The sequence below is a fragment of the Xyrauchen texanus genome, chromosome 38 (genome assembly GCF_025860055.1).
Source record: "Xyrauchen texanus isolate HMW12.3.18 chromosome 38, RBS_HiC_50CHRs, whole genome shotgun sequence".
In the NCBI taxonomy this organism is placed as follows: domain Eukaryota; kingdom Metazoa; phylum Chordata; class Actinopteri; order Cypriniformes; family Catostomidae; genus Xyrauchen; species Xyrauchen texanus.
Genome location: NC_068313.1, coordinates 20,987,676 through 21,011,912, shown reverse-complemented (window position 1 = coordinate 21,011,912; position 24,237 = coordinate 20,987,676). Strand labels below are relative to the sequence as shown.

General features: G+C 36.6%; 2 protein-coding genes across 2 annotated transcripts in view; one reads left to right on the top strand and one right to left on the bottom strand.

Moving 5' to 3' along the window:
• The window catches only part of LOC127632212 (porphobilinogen deaminase-like), a 33,663-nt gene that overhangs the window by 1,761 nt on the left and 7,665 nt on the right, over positions 1-24,237 (top strand). The window lies entirely within an intron of this gene.
• Positions 1,261-24,220, bottom strand: LOC127632211 (zinc finger protein 883-like). Its single transcript, XM_052110817.1, has 5 exons — positions 23,946-24,220; positions 23,263-23,419; positions 17,792-17,892; positions 17,627-17,675; positions 1,261-2,900 (listed from the first exon to the last, which is right to left on the bottom strand). Exons 1-5 carry the CDS (start codon positions 24,099-24,101, stop codon positions 1,468-1,470), a joined length of 1,896 nt encoding a protein of 631 aa, XP_051966777.1. The 5' UTR covers positions 24,102-24,220; the 3' UTR covers positions 1,261-1,467.

The following is a 24,237-nucleotide window of genomic DNA, read 5'->3' as shown; positions in this document are numbered from 1 at the left end:
TAAAATATTCACAACACTTTTAACCAGTTGTGTTCAATCAGACCAGGTCTTTTCTTGCATATGATCTCTTTATCTCCTTGTTTCAGATCCTCGGCCCTGAGGACTGCATGTATACAGTCAGACAGGTGTGAAGCATGTTATATCCCGCTAGTAGAGGTTTGCTGCATTTCCACATTTCAGGCCTGCATGTGATAGTTCATTTATAGATATTCTTTTTTACTTTTACTTGCCCAGCCCTATACGAACATTTTCAGTGGCCGCATAATGAAGACTTGTACATTTAATTGTTTGATAAATATTTATGTCAGAAATTATTTTATACACTGGCAGCCAAATGTTTGGAATAATGTACATATTGTGCTCTTATGGAAAGAAATTGGTACTTTTATTATTATTTATTGGCACTTTGCAGATCCTTGACATTCCAGCAGTCAGTTTGTCCAGATACTCAGGTGAAATTTCACCCCACACTTCCTGTAGCACTTGACATAGATGTGACTGTCTTGTCGGGCACTTCTCACACACCTTACAGTCTAGCTGATCCCACAAAAGCTCAATGGGGTTAAGATCCATAACACTCTTTTCCAATTATCTGTTGTCTAATGTCTGTTTCTTATGACCAAATATTTACCATAAGACATGCCAGTCTAATACATAATGTAGCAACTCATAAACAAACACAAAGACAATGTTGAGCTTCTTTTATCCAACCAAATAGCTTTCAACTTTGTATGATATAATGGCAAGTGATTTTCTAGCACCAAATTAGCATCAGTTAAATGGCACTTTGGTGAATTAAAGTACCAATTTCCTTCCAAAACAGCAAAATCTGTTCATTATTCCAAACTTTTAGATGCCGGTGTACATCATTAGATGTTAAGTTTTCTTTATAGAAAACTATTTACAACAAATAATTTATTTTAATTTAAAAAAATAACTGGAAATTATATAACTATTATGTAACTTCATGGAAACTTTTTAATTTGTACACTTTGCTAAAACACTATTGCATGCAGTGTAAAACATTAATGATTTGTTTGATGCTTCCAGAACTATAACAAATAAGTTTTTGCAATTTGGCAACATTACGTTGGTGAGGAGCTCAAATCCGGCTGTTCAGTTTGCATTCTGTAGTATCTGTAAACAACTATAAGAGTTGTAGAATCAGTAAAACAAATATGTTTTTACAATAGTAAAAGAGTCTCACAGACTACTCTTTCTGAATTCTTTATTCTTTAGACTTAAGTCAGTGAAGGCTCCTGTTTCTATTCATAACAAAAAAGTTTTATTAAGAATGTCTAACATTTACAGACAATAGTTTTTTTTAAATTCTGAACAGCTTTAATAACATCTGTATCATTTACAGCTACAGTGGATATACAGTTTTACCAAACATTTGATTAAAATATATTACAAATACAACATGAAAATGGTGCTCGAAGTTTCTACCATGTTTTTTTTTTTTTTTTATGCAGGTTTACATTTGTGATCATTATAATTTCTAACATAAGCATAACTCTTCCCACATTTCTGGCATGTGTAGGGTTTCATTCCAGTATGGATTTGCATATGAGCTTTTACATTGTTGGGTTGTCCGAACCTTTTCCCACAGACTTCACAGCTGTATGGCTTCTCTCCAGTGTGAACACGCCTGTGTCGCTTTAAGCTTCCCGATAAGCGAAAGGACATTCCACATGTTTCGCACTTGTGTGGTTTCTTACCAGAGTGAATGAGCATGTGCACTTTCAGACAATTTGGCAGGCCGAACATCTTCCCACAGATAGAACACTTGTATGGTGTTTCTTTGCTATGAACAACTTCATGCATTTTCAAGCCAGCTCTCTGAGCAAAAGTCTTACCACACACTTCACACTTGAATGGAGCCACCCCTGAATGAAGTTTCTCATGTTCCTGCAGTGAATTTGTACTGCTATAGCTTCTACCACACACTTTACACATGTATGGATCGTTGTCTGTGTGGAGTTTCTTATGCATTTCGAGTCTAGAGACAGTAACGTAGCTCTTCCCACATACCTCACAACGAAAAGAGTTCCCATTATCACTATGAGTGAGCTGGTGCTTCTTCAAAGCATAATTAAATGCAAAACTTTTCCCACATGTTTCACACATGAATGACTTTTGAGATCCATGTACTGCCATGTGCCTCTTCAGATATTTTGTCAGATTAAATTGCTTGCCGCAAACAACGCATGCGTAACGTTTTGCACCACTGTGAATGTGAATGTGGCTTGTGAGGCTCATGAGATGCACAAACGTTTGGCCACATACATGACATGTATGAGGTTTCTCTCCTGTATGCACAAGCTGGTGTGATTTCAGTTTTTTTTTTGTCTTGAATGTCTTGTCACAGTTGCTGCATTTCCATGGTTTCTCATTTGAATGAACTCTTTGATGGCCAGCCAGGTTACCTGAGGTTGAAAACGTTTTCCCACATGTGTTACAGCTGTATGGTTTTTCACCTGTGTGGATTCTCTGGTGTGCTTGTAAACTCCCCTTTACAGTGAAGCCACGTCCACATACACCACAAAGGTATGGCTTTACTTCTAGGTGGACAAGTTCATGTGTCTTGAGATCTGCAAAAGTTTTCCCACATGTTTTGCAGCTTCCTTTCTTCTCAGTGTGGTTCAATTGGTGTTTCTGAAGTCCTTTTAGAAATGCAAACTTCTTCCCACACTTGTCACATTCGTGAGGGGTGCCTTGTCTACACTTGTGCTGCTTTAGTCTATGTTTCCAGCGGTATTTCTTTCCACACTCATTACAGTCATATGATATATTATTCTTTCTTTTCTTTCTTTTCTTGGACTGTGCAGTGGTTTGCTCTGCTGGTTTGTTTACTTCAGGTTCCTGGTCTTTAATAGATGCATTATCCTGCTCTTCAACTGAAAAACAATAACAAAATAAACTCAAAAGATTATTTCTGGCAAATGTAAGACGTAAACAAAGGGTTTAAATTAGGTTTATTTCATTCATTCATTCATTCATTCATTCATTCATTCATATATATTTATTTCATTCTTTTGAAAAAGAAATGAAAAGGAGCAAAAAGAAGATAAACTTATAATATCTGCCCCTTATCAACATAAGTTGAATTACAATTCCAAAAAGGTATGCTTACAACACACATCTACTTTGCAGCACCTATGCAAAGTCATAAATCAAATATCACATTGTCCTGCTAAATAAATGCATTATATTTTTCTATTAGTAATGCTTTTACACTCTTCTTAAAAACAAAAAATTGTTCCACAGACTGACACCTTGCATTGAGACACATCTTTCCTTTAATTTTGTTCTAAACTCAATTTTCTGAAAGACTTCAGTTCCTATTAAATTAAATGTACTAACTCTCTTGATGAATCTATTTTGCAATTTGTCAGGTAATGTTTTCAGATGAGCTTTATACATTATTTTTAGAAGGCTATATTCTAATAAGTCATTGAATTTAAAGTTTTTAACTGTATAAATATTGGATTTGTGTGGGCCCTATATTCACTTCCATTTACAACGCGAATGGCACGTTTTTGTAATTTAAATACAGGTTCTATATAAGTCTTGTTTGCACTTCCCCATGCTTCAATGCAATAGGTCAGATGTGGAACAATCAATGAATTATATAACAAAATTAAGGCACATTTATTAACAGATTCTTTTTACTTTATGTAACACAGCTATAATTTGGGATACCCTAGATTTAACCTGGTCAATATGGAATTTCCATGTCAACTGTTCATCAATCACAACACCTAAAAACTTAAATTCATTAGTCCTTTCAATCTGTACTCCTTGTACTGACAATGCTACATCTAAATCCATTTTTATACAACTAAAAATCACAAATTTTGTCTTACTGATATTTAAGGACAGTCTATTGGCATTAAACCATCTAATAATTTTCCCAAACTCATACTCTACAACTTGTAATACCTCATTTATATTTTTTGCCAGCATAAAATAAAGTAGTATCATCCGCAAACAAAATACATTTTAGTAACTTAGAAACATTTGCTATATCATTCACATAAAGAAGAAAAAGTACTGGACCTAGTACCGATCCCTGGAGTACATCACAATTTATTGGACAATTTCTTGATTTTATGCTATTGATTTCAACAAACTGCTCTCTGTCTTTTTGACCCACTGATGAGCTATACCTCTTATACCATATTTATATAATTTAATCAATAATATTTCGTGGTCTAAAGTGTCAAACGCTTTTTGCAAGTCCACGAAGACACTTACAGTAACATATTTCTTATCCATAGCATTGGTTATTTCTTCTACCAATTCCAAAATTGCTGTTGCAGTTGAATGATTTGAGCGAAATCCATATTGACTATTTGTTAACAATTAATTTTTATCCAAAAATTTTTTAATCTATTCACAAATAATTTTTCTAAAATTTTAGATAGCTGTGGTAACAGAGATATGGGTCTATAATTCGAAACATCATTTTTATTTCCTTTTTTGAAAAGTGGAACCACTTTAGCTATCTTCATACATTCTGGAAATTTCCCTGTAGTGAATGACAAATTACAAATATAAGTAAAAGGCTCAACAATAATGTCTATTATTTGCTTTATCAGTGACATATTCATATCTATATAATCATTTGACTTTTTATTTGCAAATTCATAAACAATTTTCAAAATTTCACTCGCTTGTACCCTCTCAAGGAAAATGCTGTTTACACTATGTGGAATAATACTACCATCAATATTTTCGTCTGGGATGTATTGTACTAAATTTGAGCCAATATTTGCAAAACAATTATTAAATTCATTTGCAATTTCTTCTGTCGCATATTTATCTGAGTTATTCTTGGTTATAAAATCGGGAGTAATAACTTTGGCCCTACCTTTATGCATGACTGTATTTATTACACCCCATGTGTTTTTGAGATTGCCTTTACTTTTATCTATCAGATTGGTATAATAATCCTTTTTTTGTCTTCTTATAATTGATACAAGTTTGTTTTTATATTTTTTATATCTGCACTCTGCATCTTCTGTTCTTTTTTTAAGAAACGTTCTATACAGATAATTTTTTTTTTTTTACAAGCATTTTTCAAACCATTTGTCATCCAAGGGTTATCAAATGATTTCTTCGCAGTTTGAGCACAAATTTTGATTTGTTTACAATTTTGATCATATAAATTAATTAGTATAGTCATGAAAGCATTATAAGCATTATTTAAGTCATTCGTATATACTTGATCCCAGTTTTGTCTCTTAAGATCTTCTTTAAAGTCCTCAATAGCTTTACTAGACTTGTCCCTTATAATAACGAAAGAGTTATCCTGCGTGGTCTTAATACAAAAATTATCATAAATTATAAATACAGGGAGATGATCACTCACATCTGTTGTGAAAATACCATTTATAATTTCGCCGTGTATATTTGTATATATATTATCAATAATCGTAGCACTATGAGTTGTAATTCTAGTTGGTTTGGTTATCATTGGGCATAAACCTACACTTTCCATATAATTATTAAAATCATTTGTTACTATTTTGCTACCCAAATCTATATTGAAATCACCACATACAATTACTGATTTATTCTTTACATCGTCAAACAATTCTATTATTTTTTTCTGTAAACAAATCTGAAGCTGGCCCAGGTGGTCTATAAACACAAGTAATTAATACATTTTTTCCTTTGTCATTTATAATTTCTATCGTTAATGCTTCCATCAAATCAGTCACAGCTATGGTTTTATGCTCAACGACTTTACATTTGAGTTTAGCATCAACATAGAGGGCAACACCTCCTCCACCTTTCCCCATCCTGTTTACATAAAACATGGTGTAACCGGTGATCTGTACACTGTCAACTTGCATTTCCTTCAACCAGGTTTCTGTTACAGCAATCACTTTAAATGTCCGTTTTAAATCGCTAAGAAAGTTTTTAATCTTTGATAATTTACATTTCAAACTTTGGCTATTAAAGTGTATGATGGAAAATGCGTCATCAGAAAACCTTTGTGTAGTCCCATTAAACTCTTGTGTTGTAAAGTAATGACATTCCCCAGGTGTTAATATATTATGTGCAAAAACAGTTTCCATATCAAATATTTTGTCACTATTTATATCAACATTTGGGACCATAATAGAAAAAATGAGTACTTTGAATGTCGAATAGACATTCCAATAAAATCATACAGGCCCAGTCCAACAACAAAATAAATCCATTTATCTGACCACAATTTCCATTTTGACAAGATTATATTCATTCCCACAGGGTTCAACATCGGCATATCATGAGATGTATTAAAATTGCAAAAAGGAATATATCCCATTATTTAAATTGTTGTAGATCTATCAAATCTCTTAACATCACAACTTTAGCTTGTTCCGGATATGACCCATTAAGTTGAATGAATACCTTACAAATTCTTGGCCATGTCGCTATTTAAATATGCTTAACTTTGCAAAATATTTAAACCTTTTTTAAGACTTGCGCATTTCGGAAGTCACGTGAAGCTATGCAAGTGGAAGCAGCCTAAAGGTGAGCCCCTCTTCACTTTGTTACAATTATCCTTTTAATCAATATTACTGTGCTGGGAGTGTAGGATGTAGAAGAATTTGAAATCGTTAGCCTGTGGGGACATTAAAAAGCATTTACGGTCGCACATGTGTGACACCTCTCATGATCAAGATGCCGGGGGTCCGGTGGGGAATGACCGCAAGCCTCATGATGTAGGTCAAGATATTGCAACATTTATGCACTAACGAAAATCTCAACCGACATGGAGGGCCTCGAGGAAATGCGTCGAGCGACAACATCTGTGGAGGCGAAAATTTCCACCCAGATCACAAGAATAGATGAGGTGGTGGTGGTGTAGTGGGCTACAACACATAACTGTTAATCAGAAGGTCGCCAGTTCGATCCCCACGGCCACCACACAAGGCACTTAACTCCAGGTTGCTCCGGGGGAATTGTCCCTGTAATAAGTGCACTGTAAGTCGCTTTGGATAAAAGCATCTGCCAAATGCATAAATGTAAATGTTTAAAAGCGAATCGAATTTATGGAAGCGGCCAAGAAAGTATTGCAGACTAACCCACCAGCCACCAAAACTGATTTGGATCAAGTGAGGGGAAAATGAGAAGATATTGAAAATTTCAACAGACGTAACTAAGTTCGTTTTTTTGGAATCCCCAAGGGAAAGGAAGGTCAAGATATGGTTAAGTTGTATCATTAGTTGTTTTCATATTTAAGAATTAAAAATGGGAAAAACAACTTATTTAATTAATCATTTACAAAACCAATATATATATATATATATATATATAAAAAAAAAAAACATATAATGGCTCGTATTTTCGATTTTATGCTGAAAATGTTTACGTTAAAAATAGGAAATTGGAAAAATGGACTCGGGACACTGTTCGTTTTGATAATTTGATTCCATTTAAAAAAATAAACTAAATTATGTGAAAAATTTATTCACACATGTGGGTGGCCCTAAAACGCTCCTTTTTTCTGATTAGTCATCCTTTAACGTCGTTTGTTCTTCCTCAATTCCATGAGACAAAATAAGAGTTCACTGCATTTAAATTGTTCTGATGAATTTATCTCAGATAATCTTACCAAAATAACAAAAATAAGCATAAATCCACAAGACTATAGCGATATAGGCTTACTATTGTGAAATGAAGCGAGCATAGGCTGCTTGGATGTGAGCGACTTGCTCGTGAAGTACATGATTGCTCTTCTCTCAAAAGCTTGAACACTGAATTTAAAATCAGCATTTACACATAGCCTTAAGAGTTGTCCCATAATAAGGTACTCAATACTGTCGCGTAGTAGCCTTCTATTCTATGCCCAATTATCATAGGCTACCCATATTCCCATTTTTTTAAATAGGGGATGGTCGGTGGGCCTGGGTAGCTCAGTGAGTAAAGACGCTGACTACCACCCCTGGAGTTCACGAGTTTGAATCCCATGGGCTGAGTGACTCCAGCCAGGTCTCCCAAGCAAACAAATTGGCCTGGTTGCTAGGGAGGCTAGAGTCACATGGGGCAAACTCGATGTTGCGCGTGGTGAGTTGAGCGTTGATGCCGCGGTGGATGGTGTGAAGGCTCCACAAGCGTTATGTCTCTGCGGTAACGCGCTCAACAAGCCAGTGATAAGATGCACAGGTTGACGGTCTCAGACGCGGAAGCAACTGAGATTCGTTCTCCGAATCGGGTATTCTCTTTTAGAATACCCGATTCGGAGAACGAATCTCAGTTTTAAAAGGAAAATCGAATGACCAAAATATACATGGACCCCCGTGGACATTTTTCCAATTGCCTCTTTTTAAATGGAGTATAAAATCGAAAGTACAAAAAAGGTCCGTGTATCTTTTGGTCATTCGATTTTCCTTTTAAAATCGGGTATTCAAAAACAAAAAACAAGTGGCTATTTGATTTTTGTTTTAAAATACACAAATTTAAATTTAAATACAACGCGTTTCTCTTTTTCAGTGTCAAAAAGGGATGAGTGATATTTTAAAAATAATTTCGGATAACAAAAAAATAAAATTACTTTAAAACAGAAACGAATAAAGGACCGTTTGTTCATATTCCGAGACCGGATTTACGTGACAAGAGCACCAATGAGGACGGAGCTGTGTAGAAAAAAAGAACAAAGTATGTGCTGTGTAATTGAGCTTGATCATAGAGCGTGATACATGGACATGGAGCAATCCAGCACCCCATCAGAGCGCATGTTCTGTGCAGCTGGCAACATAGTTACTCCCCAACGCAACCTTCTCAAACCAGAAAGAAAACCAGCTTGTTTTCTTAGCTAAAAATCTGTAGGCATACAGATACCTGAATGGAATAACTCCAGCATAAATTGAAAATTGTGATCTCAAATTGTTTCTGGCCTTGTGTTTATTTTAATAATACAATAGGCTACCTATTCGAGGACATTTGATAATTGTTTGTGTAGGATTAAAGGCTGCCATTTAAACTGAGATTGAATAATTATTAGCTCTTTCATTTTAGTTCTTAGTGCTTTAATTTTTACTTTTGTTTATTAAAGCCTATTTGGTTATTTATACATTTTTGTCTACCGTCGACCTGGCGTCACAGCCTGTCTATTTCAAAGGACATTTATTTCTGTAGCCCTAAGACAAATTATATTTTCTATCTGCTGACATCAAGGTATTTCATTGCACTTTAACAAGTAATCTGAATGGCCGAGTTTATGTGCAATATTTCGTGTTAAACAAGTTGTTGTTTTGTTAAGTTGGTGTTTGAAATCAATCAGCTTTTGATTTTCATCGTTGACTGATTATTGTGCAGTGTTCAGACCTATTATAGACTGTTATTATATAATTTTAAATTATATAATAATAATAACAGCAATTTGTTATTAGTATTATTATTATTATCATTTTAATTTCATGTTAATGTGATATGCAAAGAAAACGAAATGCTGACAAATGACGATGCCGTTTTCACAAAGGCTTAAACTGTATATGAATTATGGGTCTCTTTTATAACAAGCACTCTTGACATAATTTGTGAATGTAGGTCTATCACCTTGCAATTAAATTTTGATGTGGGATGTAGTTTTGTTGTCTGTTTTTAAAACATTTTCAATGAGGAGTAATCCTAATTTTTATAATCCTCACAACATGCGCATGTCGGTGTTGGTTATATGCGGTGATGTCGATGTGAAACTATGGCAGGGCAAATTAACTGTAATTAGGGCTGTCAATCGATAACATTTTTTAATCTAATTAATTACATGGTGTCCCAATTAATTAATCACGATTAATCGCATATACAAATATTTGCTGAAAAATCTCCTCATATAACAATAATTAAAAATATAATGATGAAATAATTATACATGTTATCTTTAAATACTTTAAGGACCCGTCAATGTACACCTGCGTCAGACATGCTTGTGTAGCGTCTCGGGTGCGTTGCATCATAAATATAAAATGTTTAGTTCACTGTGTCAAGTTAAATATAGTTTAATACAGAACACATCTTGAGATCTCTTAGTTCAAATTTGCGCTCCATCAAATGGTTTTGAACACAAGAACGTAATGCATGTCTGTGTTGTCCTGTCTGCTGGATGGTTGTTTTGTTCACTGTAATAAACTGTGTGTTGCCACACAGCTGAAATTTGAATTACTGTCCTCTGGAGTAAACAGGTGGTACTACAAGCTTGTATTTCTCAGGAATCTTCCTTATTACGGTCCGGAGGCATTGCGATTAATTTTTTTAACGCTTTATTTTTAATAAAATTAATCGCACTGAATTAACATGTTAAATCGACAGCCCTACTTATAAGGTGACTTATGTGATTTTCGGAGCTTCCAAATTTTGGCACCCATTCACTTGCATTGTATGGACCAACAGAGCTTAAATATTCTTCTTAAAATCTTCCTTATTACGGTCCGGAGGCATTGCGATTAATGGCGTTAATTTTTTTTAACGTGTTATAAATCGACAGCCCTAATTGTAATATTAATTTGATAATAATAATAGCCTTATAGTAATATTAATTGAATACATTAATGGGAAAATTAGCCAAATATCATCTTGATATCTTCAAATGCATCAGCTATTGGCGATATCTCTGACTATCGTCAAACCCTGATATCATCATCTATCGGCACAACACTAGTGTAACGGGTCAAATTTTTCCTTTTCTCTAATTAATAAATCAACATTTTAACTTAATACCTACACTATTACGCTACATGCATCGACATAAAATGCATTTGAAACTCTACTGCACATATATTAAATATTCTGAAGTTGTCCATCACTATAGAAGGAACTTTGCTATATTTGCGAACTATGCGGCTCGAGTGTTTTAATCATACACGGAAATTACACATCTTCATCAGCAGAGTAAGGAAACATATTGTTGGCAATGAACACCCCAATGAATTTAGTAATTGTTTAATGCCAGGGAGTCACATGGCGCCATGCAAGGGTCTGACGTATGAACGGCGAGCTCTGCGCACTTTGCTAGTTTTTAATACTTTTTATGTCATAAACCGGTGAGATTCAATACATCCTGTAGCATAACTGGTCTATGAAGACAATATGTCAAATAATTCCAAATCCTTGATCGGTGGAGACATTAAAAGACACTTACGTACTCAAGCTGATACCCCTGACAGGGCCACAGACAGGGCACTCAGTTTGGACGGTTCTGTGCGAGAGATTCTGCATCGACTGTCAGGCATGTCGGCAATGCTGACGAAGGTCGTTGCTGACTTGGAGGATTTTGCTGTAATACGTCGATCGATCACTGCCATGGAGATTAAATTCTCTTGAGTTGGTTACACAGTGGGGGACGTCGAGAAACGGATCGATTATCTGGAGTCACTGAAGCGGGAATTAGCTGCTAACTCGCTAGCGATCAAGGCAGACTTTGAGTGCGTTTGGGAAAAGTTGGAAGACATTGAGAATCGTAACTGTCGAAACAACGTCTGAATTGTTGTAATTCCTGAAAACGAAGAAGGTTGAGATATGGTGAAAATCCTAGACGAGCTCTTCCTGAGTCTGCTCGACATAACAGGACATAAGCTGGAAATCGAGCAAGCTCACAGGGTTCTGGCTCGAAGATCCGCAGAGGGAGACAGGCCCGATCAATTCTGGCCAAATTTCTGAGATCATCTGATAAAGGTCTTGCGTTACATGGGTAAAGGATGGCTTTCTTGGAAAAACCTTTTTTTTTCGAATTCAACAATAGAGAAACTTTGATAGAGCAGTGCTTTTTTATAGATCTTGAAAGTATGTTGCAAGCTGCTGGCACCCCTTATGATATAATTTTGGGAGGAGACTTCAATCTTTTGATGGACTCAGTCCTTGATCATAGTAAATCAAACATGTGTAAGCCCCCTAGAGCAATTTACAGGATGTGTAAATATCTTGGTCTTACAGATATTTGGAGACTTCTGAACCCATTTTGTAGGGACTATAAATTTTTTTCATCAGTCCATAAGATTTATTTTTGAATATATATTTTTTTATATCCAAGTCCCTCATTTCATCTGTTATTGATTGTTCAATTGGAAACATTTTAGTCTCAGGTGGGTTTAGAGGTGTTGCCACATACGGAGAAAAAGAAATCATATAGTTAGCGCTTTAATGTCTCCCTTTTGCAAAATGCTGAAATCAATGTTTATATGGAGACCAACTGGACCTCAGTATCCTCTGTGGGCATGGCTTGGGAGGCACTTAAGGTGGTTCTTGGGGTTCGGATCATACAGTATGCTTCATTCACCAAAAAATCCAAAGCACAAGAACTCGTGGAGTTTTAAGGGAATATTACAAGTGCCAAGGTAGAGCTAAAGCACCGAATGTCATCTTATGAATTGACCCAATTGAAATACAGATATAAAACTATTGATCTAACTAATAAAACTAATGTGCAAAAAAATTAGCTTGATTCTGAGATAACCTTGGAGGAGCTTTGCAAGGTAATTAAGGCCTTACCTACAGGCAAGGCTCAGGAGCCAGATGGGTTTGCCACTGAACTTTTTCTATCTTATGCTACAGAACTGGCTTCAATTTTGTTAGAAGTTTATACAGAATCTTTAAAGAATGGAAAGCTTCTGCCAACCATGACACAAGCCCAGATCAGTCTGATTCTTAAAAAAGACAAAGATCCAAGCAAGTGTAAGAGTTACCATCCAATTTCCCTGATCCAGCTAGATGTAAAAATACTGTCACAAATTCATCCTAGTCGATTAAGTAAAGTTATGACATCTCTTATTCATACAGATACATTTTGACCCTTTAATAAAAAGGTTTGAACGATGTGGGCTACAATACATTTATCGATGATTGGGAAGGTTAATGTTATTGAAATTAATTGTATTCCAAAATTGTAATACCTGCTACTGTTTCCCCCTGTAGATGTCCCCCTCTCTTATTACAAGCAATTTGAGAGCATAGCAAAGTCCTTCATTTGGAATGGGAAACATCCCAAATTACATTCAGTAAGCTGCATAGTCTAACTGACAATGGTGGGCTAAGCCTACCCAAGATTTTGTTTTATGATTATGCATTCGGTCTCAGACATTTGGCTCATTGGTCGCTTCCACCTGAGGGAGCCCCTCCTTGGTTTTGTATTGAACAGGAAGATCTTGCCCCTATTTCGCCATTGTAAAGCCTATCAAACTGCTTAATTCGGACATTTATTGAAATGTTGCCTCGAGCTTATGGCTGAATCCCAAATGTATTAATAAGTCCCCTTTCTGCTGGTCAGAGTGGATTGTGAGAGGGTTACTACACAAGGTGACCTATATGAGAGCGAAGTGTTGAGATCCTTTGAAAATTTGTTTCAACATTTTGAGATTCCCAGATCTTAGTTCTTCAGATATTTACAGCAGCACCAAGTGCTCTGCACTATTTTTGGGAGTAGCAAACACCCCCCTAAAGCGGCAGATACTCGTCTTTTGGAAAAGGTCATGAGGCATATGTGAATTACTCCCTGCTGAATCAGAGTCTGGGGAACAGAGCTTCAACTTCTCTCAAGAGATTATGGAAGAAAGATTTAAACTTGGTATTGGAGGGAGTGTGGGCTAGGATAAAAAAGAAAAAAAGTTAAGTCTGTATCTAGAGACGCAATGGCACGCCTTATGCAATTCAAGATTTTACTTCTATTCATTTGGACCCCCACTAGATTGTTTAGGTTTAGTCATAAAGACACACCCACCTGCTGGCGATGCTAATCAGAGGATGGAGACATAACCCATGTCTTTTGCGGGTGTGTTAAGATCCAGGAGTTTTGATTGAAGGTTCAGAGTTTTGTGTGATGTATTGGGCACTCAGGTTTCATTTTGCCCAAGACTCTGTATTTTGGGTGATGGGGGCGGTCATCGATGTTGAGAATAGACACATAAAGAGTTGGGTCCTAACCAGTGTCATGATCAGCAGACAGATACTTTTAAGGGTGGAGGTCAGCTGGAGCACCCTAATTTCAGGAGTGGTGCTCGGAGATGGGGAGGGTGGAGACCTTTGAAGAAGGGAAATTTAGAAGACTAGGGGGAATTGAATTTGTATGTGGAGAAATGGGGCTGACGTTGTTGGATGTGTGATTATATTTTATTCATCCATAACCATGTATGATCACTTGGGTTGGGGATGGGGGGTTGTGATAGTGGGGGTTAATTGTTGATTTTGTGTATATATGTTTTGTTTTTCTGTGTTTAATATGTGAATCAATAAAAAATTGTTCATCAGAAAAGTAATTGTTTTATGCCTGTCCTGTTTTAACACTGAATGCTTGCTGAAAAACAGAAGCAAGTTTGTGCAGTTTCAGCTCATCTGTGGCTCTGTGCACGCCGCATTCTATCTTTCCCCGGTGACTTCGGCGTAAATTATCATATGCCGTTATTACCAGTATACAGCATTCATGTTGAGCAATGTGTGCAAAGAGTACCTTTTTTGTAAAAGTTTTTTGACCATTGCAGTTGAAATTGACTGCCAAAAGAAAATGTTTCCAGGAAGAGTGCTGAGGCCCCCTAGTGTGTCCCGGGCCCCTGGTTGAGAAACACTGATAAAGATTGTTATTTAATACATCTCTTCTACAGGACCCAGCATTTCAACAAATGTTAAAGACAGTTGTTTATGTAGAAACCAATTGGTCCTCAGTGTCCTTTGTGGGCGTGGCATGGGAGGCGCTTAAGGCAGTTCTTAGGGGGCGGATCATATAATATGCCTCAATCATTAAAAAAGACCAAAGCACAGGAATTCAAGGAATTGTAAATGAGTAAATAAAGTGCTGAAACAGAGCTGAAGTACCAGATGCAATCCAATGGTCTTAGAGAGTTGACTCAAATATAAAAACATTAGAAAATATAGGTACAATACTATTTTGTCACAGAATGTAGCGTTTTGCTTATTCAGGGCAAGACAAACGTACTTTGAGTTGGGAAACAAGGCAGAGAACCTTCTTGCCAGTTATATAAGAGTTTTTTTCACCATTTCTTCAGTGGAGTCTTCTGGAGGCAAAATATTTACCTCTGCCACACATATTAATAAGGCCTTTAAAGAGTCCCATTTCTATCTTTATAGTTCCGATAGGATATTAGCAACTTCGTAGAACCATTAGAACTTCCTAAATTTACAAATGACCAAAAATACTTTCTTGACTCAGTTATTAGCTTGTTGAGGTAATTAAAGCCTTGCCAAAAAGTAAGGCACCCCGGTGCCTTACTTTTGATGGTTTTTGCCACAGACTTTGTTTTAGATCTTACTGTATGTCACAGAACTGACTCCACTTATGGTAGAAGTTTACACAAAGTCATTAAAGAAAGGTGAACTACCACCAACCACGGCGCAAGCACTGATCAGTCTCATTCTTACAAAAGATATAGACCCAAATTATGTAAAAGTTATCATCCAATTTCCCTGATCCAGTTAGAGGAAAATATTGTCTAAAATTCTGGCAAATCATTTAAGCAGAGTACTTACACCTCATCCATAAAGGCTAAGTGGGGTTTATTAGTGGTTGTATTTCTGATAATAGGCTCTCCTCACTCCCATTTGCTGTAATAGGATGATTTTCCTGGATTTGTAGCAGAAGGTGTGGTGCATAAACTTTTACTCTATGCAGATGATATATTACTATATTACGACCCTAGTAGATCTATGCCTAGCCTCCATGGAATTATTCATTCTTTTTACAAATTTTCAGGATACAGGGTGAATTGGTCTAAATAGGAAGCCACAACTTTCCTACCTGGTGCCTTTCAATGGCCCAAGCAAGGCATTAGGTATTTAGGCATTTTATTTGCAGCAAATTTGAGATTTATTTAGAGCTAACTTTGACCCATAAAAGTTCTCGTGTGATTTTAGGTGGGCTTCATTACATTTGTCTATGGCTGGGAAGGTCAATGTTGTAAAATAATTGTATCCCCAAATGTAATTATTTAAAGCAGTCTCTCCCTCTAGAAGTTCCTCTTTCTTATTTTAAACAATTTAATAGAATATCTAACTCCTTTATTTGGAATGGTAAATTACATTTCTTTGATTGCATTTCACTAAGTTTACTAGAACAATTGACAAAGGAGGTTTAGGCCTCCCCCAACTGTTTTTTTATTATTATGCTTTTAATCTTAGACAACTTGCCCACTGGTCTCTCCCACATAGACTATCCCTAGAACAACAATGAACAAGCAGTCCTTGCCCTAATTTCACAATTTTCTAATAAATTGTCTAGAAAAGTAAAAATGCCTCCCATTATTTCACATATTCAGTATTATGTTAAATTTTGATACCTAAATGTTTCAAGTATATGGATGAACCCCAAATTATGTATTAACAAGTCCCCCTTTTGCTGGAAAGAATGGATAGAGAGGGGTGTTGCTACAGTTGGTGACTTTGATCTCAAAGCTCCATTTTTATAATTTGAAAATATAACAATTTGGGATTTTTACACCTAAATTTTTCAGGTATTTACAGTAGCACCATCTACTTTTTACTATTTGTGTGGTAGTACACAGCCCCCTAAAGCGTCAGACACTCTGTATGGTGGTCACAGCCTTTGGAAAGGAGCATGAAGCTTAAGTGTATTATTCCTCATTGATTAAGAGTCTTGGAGATGGGGCCTTAACAGCTCTTAAGAGGTTATGGGAAAGAGATTTGAACTTGGAATTGTAGGATGGGGGTTGGAAAGAATTTAAAATAATGTTAAAACTATGTCTAGGCATGAAAGGATATGCCTTAATCAGTTTAGGATTTTGCAGTTTCTACTGGACTCCCTTTCGATTTTTTTAGGCTTGGTTTAAATGATACACCTACATGCTTGCGATGTCAGTTGGAGGATGGAGACATTGCCCATGCTCTGTGGTTCTGCGCAAAGATTCAATAATTCTGGTTAAGAGCCCAGAATACTATCTGTGAGGTTTTAGATCTTCAAAATTCATTCTGCCCCAGACTATGTATGTTGGGTTATGGGGAGGTTATTAAAGTAGGTGACAAATATACAACAATCTGGGTTCAAATTAGTATAATGATCGGAAGACAGATAATTCTTAGAGGATGGAAGTCAACTGGTGCTCCCTCATTTCAAGGATGGTTCACCGAATTGGGCAGGGTGGCGGCATTCGAAAATATGTCATATAAACAGATTAGACGCATATGGTAAGAAATGGGACAAACACATAACCTTCCTAGAAGGCTCTCGGTGAAGACCTATTTTCTTCTCCTTCGTGTTTATATACATATACTCAGGCTTGGACCACGGGAGGCGGTTGGTCACTGGGAGGGGGATAAGTAATTAATGGGGGTTAAAGGGAGATAACGGTTGACTCTGTGCATGTATATTTTGCTTTCTTCTGTATTGTGTTTGAGATCAATAAAATTCCCTGCTTTGCAATCAATAAAAAAAAAATAATCTGAAAAAGATTTACACATTTCAATTTGATAACAAATTGACATCAAATAGAACGGTGTAACATTTAACAAAATTACACTTATAAAACTTGTTTTTAATTTGAGTGTAAGGTTCTACTCTCTACTTACTGATGCTTGAGACTAGCATTTTTATTTAAAATTGTGTTTAGACCAGTTTCTAAAATTAATTTTAGCTTGTCATTTCACATCAATAGCAAAGCTGAGATGCACAAACCTTCTGTCACAACTTTTGGCATTGGTTTCTCTTTGGCATCACTCCACACCTGAGGACAAGATTCAACAAAGTTACCATCCTTTTCAGACTAAACGAAACAATCAATACAAGTTGTTACATACATTTTGGTAAATATATGGTCAAATTATTCAACAGCAACCTAACCTGCCACCCATTAACAGGGTCTTGTTGTTGTACATTTTCTTCTGGTGACAGATCTGGTCTCTCTGGACTCATTGATAGAGTCACATCTACTTCTACATAATCTGAGGATGAAAAATGATCACTAGAAATTCACAATGAGGATAGATACTAACTCTTTTATAAGCAAAGGCAGACAGACAGTACTGTGCAAAAGTTTTAGGCACTTGTGAAAAATGTTGCATAGTGATGATTTCTTCAAAAATAATAAATAGATTTCATTGATCAATTAATGTCATACAAAGTCCAGTAAACATAAATTAAAGATAAATACTTAGAATACTTAGTGTGACCACCTTTGCCTTCAAAACAGCACCAATTCTGGAGTCACGTGATGACATGCGAGGAGCAGATGTGTAAACGGTGAGCTCTGCGCACTTTGCTAATTTACAATTATTTTAATGTCATAAACCGGAGTGATTCGACACATCCTGCTACATATCTATTCTTTGAAGTCAACATGGCAAAGAAGTCAAAATCCTCGGGCTCTGGAGATACTAAAAGACACTAACGTGCTCAAGCTGAAACCTCTGACGGGCTTGCGGACAAGGGAATTTGTTTGGATGGTGCAGCAGGAGAAATCCAGCGTCAACTGTCCAACATGTCTGTGATTGCCGACTTGGAGGATTTGGCCGTAATACGTTGATCGATTACGGCGATGGGGGCAACATTTTTGGAGTTGGTTAAAAGATTGTAGGACATCGAGAGACGGATCGATTATATGGAGTCATTGGAGAGAGAATTAGCTGCTAATCTGCTGGCGACAAAGACTGATTTGGAACGAGGTTTTGAAAAATTGGAGGATTCAGAGAACAGTAGGTGAAATATCGTCCGAATTGTTGGAATTCCTGAGCATGAAGAAGGCATATGGTAAAATATATATGGTAAAATTCCTAGAAGATCTCTTTCAGAGTCTGCTCGAAATAACAGTCCACAAGTTGGAAATCGAGCGAGCTCACAGAGTCCCGGCTTGCAGATCGGCTGAGGGAGACAAATAAATGGTCAAATTTCTGAGATATTCAGATAAAGATCTGGATCTATGCGAGGCAAGGAGCAAAGGAAAGCTTTCTTGGAAGAATCACAAAATTTTCTGGTTCCCAGACTTCAACAATAGAGAAATGTAATTGATTCAAGGAATGCAAGAAACTCTTACATCAACGGAAGATCACTTTTGCTCTAATGCTCCCGGCCAAAGTGAGAATAGATACTAAGGATGGCCACAAAATATTTACACGCCCACAACAAACTGTCTTTCATAGAGGCAATGGGTGAATAAGCCATTTGATGTTTCTCATGTGGCCCCTGAGTGAGCTTGTCTCACGGTACATACACTTAGTTGTCCGAGGAAGCAGAGCACCTTCTTTTTTCTTTTTGTGCTGGTTCCGCCTAGTGGCTGAAGTTTGTTTAGTGGAATAACATTCCTTCGGGACAGTTTGTGGATGAATCTGCCCATTCTTTGTTCTTGTGCCTACTATTGGTTGGAGTTTGATTTGTGGAGTATTTTTTATAGGACATTGGAAGGATTACTTCATCTGCTGCACTTATGAAACAGCTGGCACACTGAACATTCGTTTGACTGTCCAAGGAAACTGAGTGCCTGTTTTAAATGAAAAAAAATTGTGCTGGTTCCGCTAGCGGCTTGAGTTTGTTTTCTGAAGGAACACACCTTCGAGACAGTTCTGTGAATGAATCTACACATTCTTTTTTATTTTGCATATTGGCTGGAATGTGTTTTACAGAGTATTTTCTGTTTTGTAATTTTGTCTCACCAAATTTGTATTGAAGCACTGGACTTGAGCAATCGAGGGATGGATGCTGGTTGCCGCTGTCGTGCGTGGGGTTAATGCGCACATTTTTCTTTTTTCAGTTTGTTTGGTTCTGGGGGAAGTTCGGGTTTGACTGTTGAACTAATGGGGAATGTGGTCTTTATAATTTTGTTTTTGACACACAATCTATGTTTTCTGATATGTCAAAAGTTAATATGAGTGGATTATCTCTCTCCATGTGGAATGTAAATAGGTTGGGGCAACCCATAAAAAGAAGGAAGGCTATTTCTTTTCTTAAACGTAAGAAATATGATTCTTTCCCCGCAGGAAGCTGAACATTTTGGGAAGATATGGGGTGGACATGTTTTCTTAAATGTTTGCTCAAGTAAGAGCAGGGGAGTCATTACATTGATAAGTAAACATTTACAGTTCAAATGTCTCAAACAGATTAAAGATAAATTAGGAAAGTCATTATTGTTTTAACAGCAATTCAGAAGTAAAGGTTGATTTTGGCTAATATTTACACCTAACCCTGATGATCTATACAAAATTATAGCTCTTGAAAGTATGTTGCAAGCTGCTGACACCCCTCATGATATAATTTTGGGAGGAGACTTTAATCTTTTGATAGACTTAGTCCTTGATCATAGTAAATCAAACATGTGTAAGCCCCCTAGAGCAACAGTGATGCTTTTTTTCATCAGTCCATAAGATTTATTTTAGAATATATATATTTTTTATATCCAAGTCCCTCATTTCATCTGTTATTGATTGTTCAATTGGAAACATTTTAGTCTCAGGTGGGTTTAGAGGTGTTGCCACATATGGAGAAAAAGAAATCATATAGTTAGCGCTTTAATGTCTCCCTTTTGCAAAATCCTGAATTCCTACAAATGCTGAAATCAATGTTTATATGGAGACCAACTGGACCTTAGTATCCTCTGTGGGCATGGCTTGGGAGGCACTTAAGGTGGTTCTTGGGGTTCGGATCATACAGTATGCTTCATTCACCAAAAAATCCAAAGGACGAGAACTTGTGGAGTTGGAAGGGAATATTACAAGTGCCAAGGTAGAGCTAAAGCACCGAATGTCATCTTATGAATTGACCCAAAACTATAAAACTATTGATCTGATGTGAACAGGTTGGGGCAACCCATAAAAAGCAAGGTTATTTCTTTTCTTAAATGTAAGAAATATGATATTGTGTTTCTTCACAAAATGTATCTTTTTCCACAGGAAGCTGAAAAATTTGGGAAGATATGGTTTAAACATGTTTTCTTTAGTGCTGGCTCAAGTAAGAGCAGGAGAGTCATTACATTGATAAGTAAACATCTACCATTCAAATGTCTCAAACAGAGTAAATATAAATTAGGAAGAGCTATTATTGTTTTAGATGAAATTCAGGGGCAAAGGTTGATTTTGGTTAATATTTACGCACCTAATGTTGATGATCAGGGCTTTTTAATAGATCTTGAAGGGATGCTGCAAGCCGCTGTCACCCCTCATGATATAATATTGGGAGGACACTTTAATCCTACAGGCAGGCTCCGGGGCAAGATGGTTTTGCTGCTTAATTTTTTTGATCTTATGCTACAGAATTGGCTCCACTTTTGTTATAAGTTTATACAGAATCATTAAATAATGGAAAGCTTCTGCCAACCAAGACACAAACCCAGATCAGTCTGATTCTTAAAAAGGACAAAGATCCAAGTGAGTGTAAGAGTTGCTGTCCAATTTCCCTGATCCAGGTAGACGTTCAAATTTTGTCAAAACATTCTGGCTAACCGATTAAGTAAAGTTATGAAATTTCTTATACATATAGCTCAGGTGGGGTTTATTCAAGGCCATAGCTCTTCTGATATCATTAGGCATTATCAATATCATGTGGTCAGTGGCAAATGATCAGACTCCGGTCGCTGCCATCTCACTTGATGCCAAAAAGGCGTTTGATATGGTAGAATGGGATTATCTTTTAAGATTTTGGAAAGGTACAGGTTCAGGAATACCTTTATTGAATGGATAAAGTTACTTTACAGACACCCGGTAGCGGCGGTACAATACATTAATAATACATAATACATTAATTTCAGATTATTGTCCAGAAGGGTTGCCCTCTTTCCCCATTTTTGTTCTGTCTTGCCCTGGAACCATTAGCAGCCTATATAAGAAAGGAGGATGATTTTCCAGTGGTGATGGTGGGAGGTGTGGTGCAAAAGATTTTGCTTTACGTGGATTATATTTTATTATTCGTCTCTGACTCTTCTAGATCTATGCTTTGCCTTCACAGGATTATTGGTTCCTTCTCCAAGTTCAATTGGTCTAAATCTGAAGCTTTGGCTTTGACAGCATACTGCCCAGTAACAGATTTTCAGCTGGGCACCTTCCAGTGGCCCAAACAGGGCATTAAGTATTTGGGCATTTTATTCCCAGCTAATTTGTGTGATTTAGTTAAGAGTTCATTTCAATGCTTTAATAAAATGGTTTTATTTAAAAAGGCTCACTAGTCGCTTCCAACTGAGAGAGCCCCTCCCTGGTTTTGTATTGAACAGGAAGTTCTTGCCCCTATTTCACCATTACAAAGTAAATTACACCCTGTTATCTCGCATTTGCACTCGGTATGGCAAAAGTGTCCATTGTTTATTTCGGACATTTATTTAAATGCTGCCTTAAGCATATGGCTGAACCCTAAATTACATATTTATAAGTCCCCTTTCTGTTGGTCACAGTGGATTGTGAGAGGGTTACTACACTCGGTGACCTATATGAGAGCGAAGTGTTGAGATCCTTTGAAAATTTGGTTCATCATTTTGGGATTCCCAGATCTCAGGTTTAAAGGCATTTACAGCTACGCCACCAGCTCTCTATTGTTTTTGGGAGTAGCACACACCCCCTTTAAGCGGAAGATACTTTGGGAGAGGTGATTACTGCTTTTGGAAAAGGACACGAGGCATCATTGTATTACTCAATGCAAATTCAGAGTTAAGGGGACAGAGCTTCAACTTCTATCAAGAAATTATGGGAGAAAGATTTGAACTTGGTATTGGAGGAAGGAGTGTGGACCAGGAGCGTAAAAAATTATGATTCGATTTCAGATTTTTGGATGAGGGTTCAGAGTTATTTGGGTGACGTTTTGGGCCCTAAACTTGTACTTTGCCCCAGACGTTGTATTTTGGGCGATGGGGCGGTCATAAATTTGGGGGACAAATTTATAAAAAATTGAGTTCTGACAGGTCCAGAAGGCAAGTAATTTTAAGGGGTTGTAAGTCAGATGGAGCACCATCATTTCTGGAGTGGTGTGCGGTGATGGGAAGGTTGGCAGCTTTTGAAGAAGGGGTATCTAGAGGATTGGGAAATTTTTAGTTGTTTGTGGGAAATTGTCTGCCCTTTTTGGAGGGCTCTTGGGGATGGACAGTGGGACAACTGTATATTTCCTACTGACACACTAAAGCTGAAGATATTAATTCAACATCTTAAGACAAAGATTAAGATGTTACATTTCCAAATGTAAAGTTAAGACTTTTGCACAGTACTGTATATGTACTCAATTAATTAAAATTCAAAATGGCATAAGTGGTTTCTAGCTTATAACAATACAACAAAAAATTAAATTTTCATTGGATTTAGGGACTCATGAATGAATATTACATTTTAGGAGACAGGATGTCTTACCAGGCACATCACTGACAGTTTGAGTGTTTAAGCTTTCTGTTGTCTTTTTAAAGGCCTCTAGCTGTGTTTGCTTTGTTGCACAGCAATATCTGTAAAGTCTGCATATTTTCTGAACAGCCACCTTGGTAAAGATCCCCATCACAGCTGTGAGCTTCGCCTGCAACAGTTAGTGATTAATTTACAGGACATCGTCTCACAACAATCACCTGTATATAATTTAGGAACAAGCTGGATTCTATACATTTAACTGAATTCTTTGTCAGATAGAAATAATAGATTATATAAAGGTGCATAATAAATCAAGGAATATATGCAACAGATCGTCTGGATAACTGACAAAAATCTTTTATACACATTTAAGTGTTTTACTATTTTTTAATCCAATTCTGTTTGACTTTCTTTTCTCTGTGGAACACAAAAGGAAATGTTAGGATGAATATCAGCCTCAGTCACCATTTACTTCCACTGTATAAAACAAAAGATGCTATGAAAGTGAATGATGACAGAGAAACTAACATACTGACTAACATCTCCTTTTGTGTTCCACCTCAACAAGTAATATGGGTTTAAAACTAAATGCAGGTGAGTAAATGATGACATGATTTTCATTTACGGTTGAACCATTCCCTTAAATAGCGAGCAGCATATAAAAACGACATTCAGCAGCAGAGTAATAAACTTACCCGTTTGCGCTGCCTCTCATTCATTTCAAACGTTTCCGTTTGGGATGTGACGGGACATTCACAGTCAAAAACTTTCTGAATTTCTTCTCGAGCTGTTTCTGTCAGCAGATTCATTATAGACACTGTTTGTTGCTGAAATAATTCATACTCCACCATTGTGCCCACTCAGTGATTTTGGTTTTAGTATTAATGTGGGAATACAGAAAATCTGCGACACAAACGATTTCGTGAGATATTGAATAAAAAAACGCGGTTTTTTTTTTAGGTCACGTTGTTTCCATCTCACAACCTT

Excerpts from the sequence above, each read along its gene's own strand:
- LOC127632211 (XM_052110817.1), bottom strand. The coding sequence starts at position 24,101 with ATGGTGGAGTATGAATTATTTCAGCAACAAACAGTGTCTATAATGAAT. Across the intron at positions 23,420-23,945 it reads ATGAGAGGCAGCGCAAACGG|GCGAAGCTCACAGCTGTGAT; the intron begins GTAAGTTTATTA and ends TAACTGTTGCAG. Across the intron at positions 17,676-17,791 it reads ACCCTGTTAATGGGTGGCAG|GTGTGGAGTGATGCCAAAGA; the intron begins GTTAGGTTGCTG and ends TCTTGTCCTCAG.